This window comes from Opisthorchis viverrini (assembly GCF_000715545.1).
Source record: "Opisthorchis viverrini unplaced genomic scaffold opera_v5_36, whole genome shotgun sequence".
Lineage (NCBI taxonomy): Eukaryota > Metazoa > Platyhelminthes > Trematoda > Opisthorchiida > Opisthorchiidae > Opisthorchis > Opisthorchis viverrini.
In genome coordinates this window covers 570,135-573,540 of record NW_008751692.1, presented here as the reverse complement: position 1 = coordinate 573,540, position 3,406 = coordinate 570,135, and the positions used below count along the sequence as shown (strand labels likewise).

General features: G+C 43.3%; 1 protein-coding gene across 1 annotated transcript in view; it reads left to right on the top strand.

The window, feature by feature from the left end:
• T265_13086 (hypothetical protein) overlaps positions 1-2,456 on the top strand; it is a gene marked incomplete at both ends in the record, with an annotated part of 23,752 nt that extends 21,296 nt beyond the window's left edge. The window contains 3 exons of the mRNA XM_009167143.1: positions 1,206-1,381; positions 2,098-2,369; positions 2,404-2,456. Of these exons, the coding sequence (XP_009165407.1) occupies positions 1,206-1,381; positions 2,098-2,369; positions 2,404-2,456 (501 nt within the window). The remainder of the gene's footprint in view (positions 1-1,205; positions 1,382-2,097; positions 2,370-2,403) is intronic.
• Positions 2,457-3,406: the final 950 nt, after the last annotated feature.

The window sequence follows — 3,406 nt, the reverse complement described above, 5'->3', positions numbered from 1 at the left end:
CGAGCTGTGTGCTATTTTACTGGACTATCGACCATCTGAACACGTTGAGAATATTAAATTTTGTTCATGATACTAGGTAGACGCAGACAAGTGAGGAGGAATTGCTAACTCAACAGCTGACTAATATTTTTTCTCGAATGGTGACAAAACGTACGCAAACCAATATCCATGCTCAGCGAACAACTGTGAGCTGTTTGAACCTCCCCAAGTGCACCAGCCGCAAGGGTCTATAAAACTGTCGGAAGGAAGAGCCTACCCCGTGCGTGAATTAAAGAAAAAAACACCACATTGTTCTAATAAGTTTAAATGAGTTTATTTAAAAATACTAGTTTTCATATAAACACCTATTCTAAATGCAGATTCGGCCCAAAGAATCCACCGAAAATTCATGTGGCGTGATTCGACTGAAAAATTGATTGTCCTGCTATGAACGCAGGCTTGCTTGAATTATCATTTTCCGCGCCATTGGCATTCTCAGTGTTTCTACTGGCAGACGCATCGGTAGTAGTTGAGCGTTCCGCGCCATTAGCATTCTCAGTGTTTCCACTGGCAGACGCATCGGTAGTAGTTGAGCGTTACACGTGATACGATTTTGGCTTCGCAAAACGGATAGATGTGTGATTGGCTTTGTCTGTAGTCTCGGTGGCTGTAAGTTCTGTTGAGCCAGGGAGGGGAAACTGAGTTTTTCAAGTTAAGTTTTCAATTAAAGAACAAATATGATTCGCTTCTTAACACCATATCAGTGAAAAATTCGAACCAGGCGTTCATCATTTGAACACAAGATGAGCTATGGTGTGCATTTTCGTTTCCGGTGCTTGAGTTCGTTCGGCACTGTGGTTCGTCCTCGCGTAATCACGACAACCCTGCGATTCGTTTGCGAACTTAACGACTGGAGCTTCAGATAGCCACAAAAAGTTAAAACGACTGAATCATAATGTCATCAATACTGAGCTTCGGTAGATCTAGTTTCGAACAACGCTATTATCATAAACATCACCCAATGGTCAATACTAAATCAATTTAACACATCGTCTGCTGCAGATCTGCTGAGCGGTGCGCGCATCGACATGCTTTGCATTCCTCACCTAGTACAAGTGTTTGATACCTCTTTTAGACTGCCAGGTTCTACCTGATATCTGTTTGTCACCGGTGCATGTGTTTTTTTCAACCGATGACGTACCATAACGTATTCTTTCCGTTTCCAGTTCTATATTGATGCTTTCCAGTGGGTTGACTCAAGTCGCGAAGTATTTCATTTGTGTACCACGGTTGTCTCTAGCGTCTTCCCCAAGGATGTCAATGTAGAATATATGCTGACTGCATGTGTTCCTTCAAAGATCCCACAAACGCTTCAAATTCTTGAAGTGCGCGATAACATTGCGTGAGTTAACCGTTCATGCCTCCACCACAATCTTTAAAAAACATTGCTGAAAGCCTTTATGATCTTCCGTTGTTATCTGTCGCGCTACTTGAATTGGTGATCCTTAGTGTGCATCAGGGACAGTGCGTGCGCAGTTCCGTCAGATATTATCAGCAAAAGTTCTTTGTTCTGAGCCTCAACTGCTGCGGTTTTCCATTGTTTTCTCTCACACAACCTGCTGCTTTTTTTGGGGTCACAAGTAACTTGGAGAAATCTGGAATGTGAACAGGTGCTATTGATCTACCCAAGAGAGCATTTTGCTGTTCTGTTTAATTATGCTGACGGCAGGTGACTTGACTTCTCCGCAACTGTTCCGTGTGCTACTGAAAGCGGGGAGGTAGAAAATCCTGACTCGCGAAGTACCCTAGGCAGTGCGTAGACATCCAGTTGAGCAGTAAAACTTCAAACTTACAATCGTAAGCATCTACGTGCGATAAAATTGTGACCATATAGTTATTTTCTTCGTGTAAGAGAGAGGGGATTCAGAAATCATGGGACAGATATTCAGGTACTCCCAATGCAATGAGTGAAGCAGGTTTCTATCCAGTGACTTCAGTGATTGAGTAGATTGGTTTTGGTTTGAACTTGAAACTTGCCGTTGTAACACTCAAGACGGTGTTTATATTGCACATGAATTTTGTGAAGCTGAATCTCACAACCCATACTATTTTTTTCAGGCAGATGATGGACTGTATACGAAACGCGTCCCTGCAACAGTTGGTTACCTTTCTGGCTCCATTACTGGACGGATTATTGAGGCTAGTACTGTCCGGCTGTCTGTGTGTCACAGATCGCGAATCCAAAGTCTCGGCATTTTCCGCTCTCTACATGATGGCCCAACTGGTAGATCGCATTTGCTCCTCACTTCCAGACTGGAATGACGAATTGGGAAGGAATCGGTTGTTGATTGCCTATCTCGCCGGTCCGAGGGTTGCACTGGAGGAACTCGGTAAGACGTTGAAACAGTCGACTGTTTGCTATAGAAGAGAATGTTGGTAGCTCAGATAGCATAGATGCTCTTTGGTTTGTTTGCTGATTACAATCAAATTGCCCAGCTCAGCAGACAAACCAATGACAGTCGGTTGTGATAATATTTTGATGAATATGGGCGTCAGTACACTGAGACAAGTTTCACAAAAACGCCGCTGATAGGACTGCCTCGTTCTTTCCTCGCGGCCGCTTAACAGTTTTTAGTTATGAATGTTTTGATGATTTCAGTATTTGAGTGATTTTCTTGTCGCATTGTTATTTGAATCGACGAAACGAGTCGGAAACAGAGTTCCAGAGTCACCATGGGCCTTCAGAAATCCCTCAGGTTTGCCGTTTACAAGCCGTGATCATATGAATTGGGCATGCGCAGGTCTTTGTCGATAATGACTTCAAATTCCTCCGAACCTCGTATTTATTTTCACCTGTAATTTTGTTTATCCTCTCACCCAGCCTTCTGGTCTTACTTCTGTGACCTTCCACTTTTCGGTCTTCCGTTGGCTGTGGATCTGTTGGAAAACACGAATGGGAAGAAGCACAGCACATCTGAGGTGAGACCGGTTTCGTCAGATGACGACCGTTTGGTTCAGAACTCAGTGACAAAATTACATTGGAATTGTAATTTTTGGGCATGATTACATAATTTTCCCCGCTAGAGAGTTACAGCTTTGTAGGTGGCAGGGAAATCCATCCATGAAGATAGAAATTTTCTGGCGTACTGGTCACTATCTGTATAAATGTTTAATCCTAAATGAACGTGAGTACCTCGAACACTGCCAAGTTACCAAGGGTCGCATGATATTCGGAGGCGTCAAACCGTAGCATTGCGGTTGTTCAACTCTGGAGCGACCATAGGAAGAGCTCAATCAAGAATGGGTTCTCCTGAGAGGTGGACTTTCTTGGTAGGGACTCCCTTGATGAGAAGACCTCCAAAAAACTAATCGAAAATACTTTCTTTCAAAGTAGTGTCTATTCTTACGGTTTTCCACTCTGGGTTAC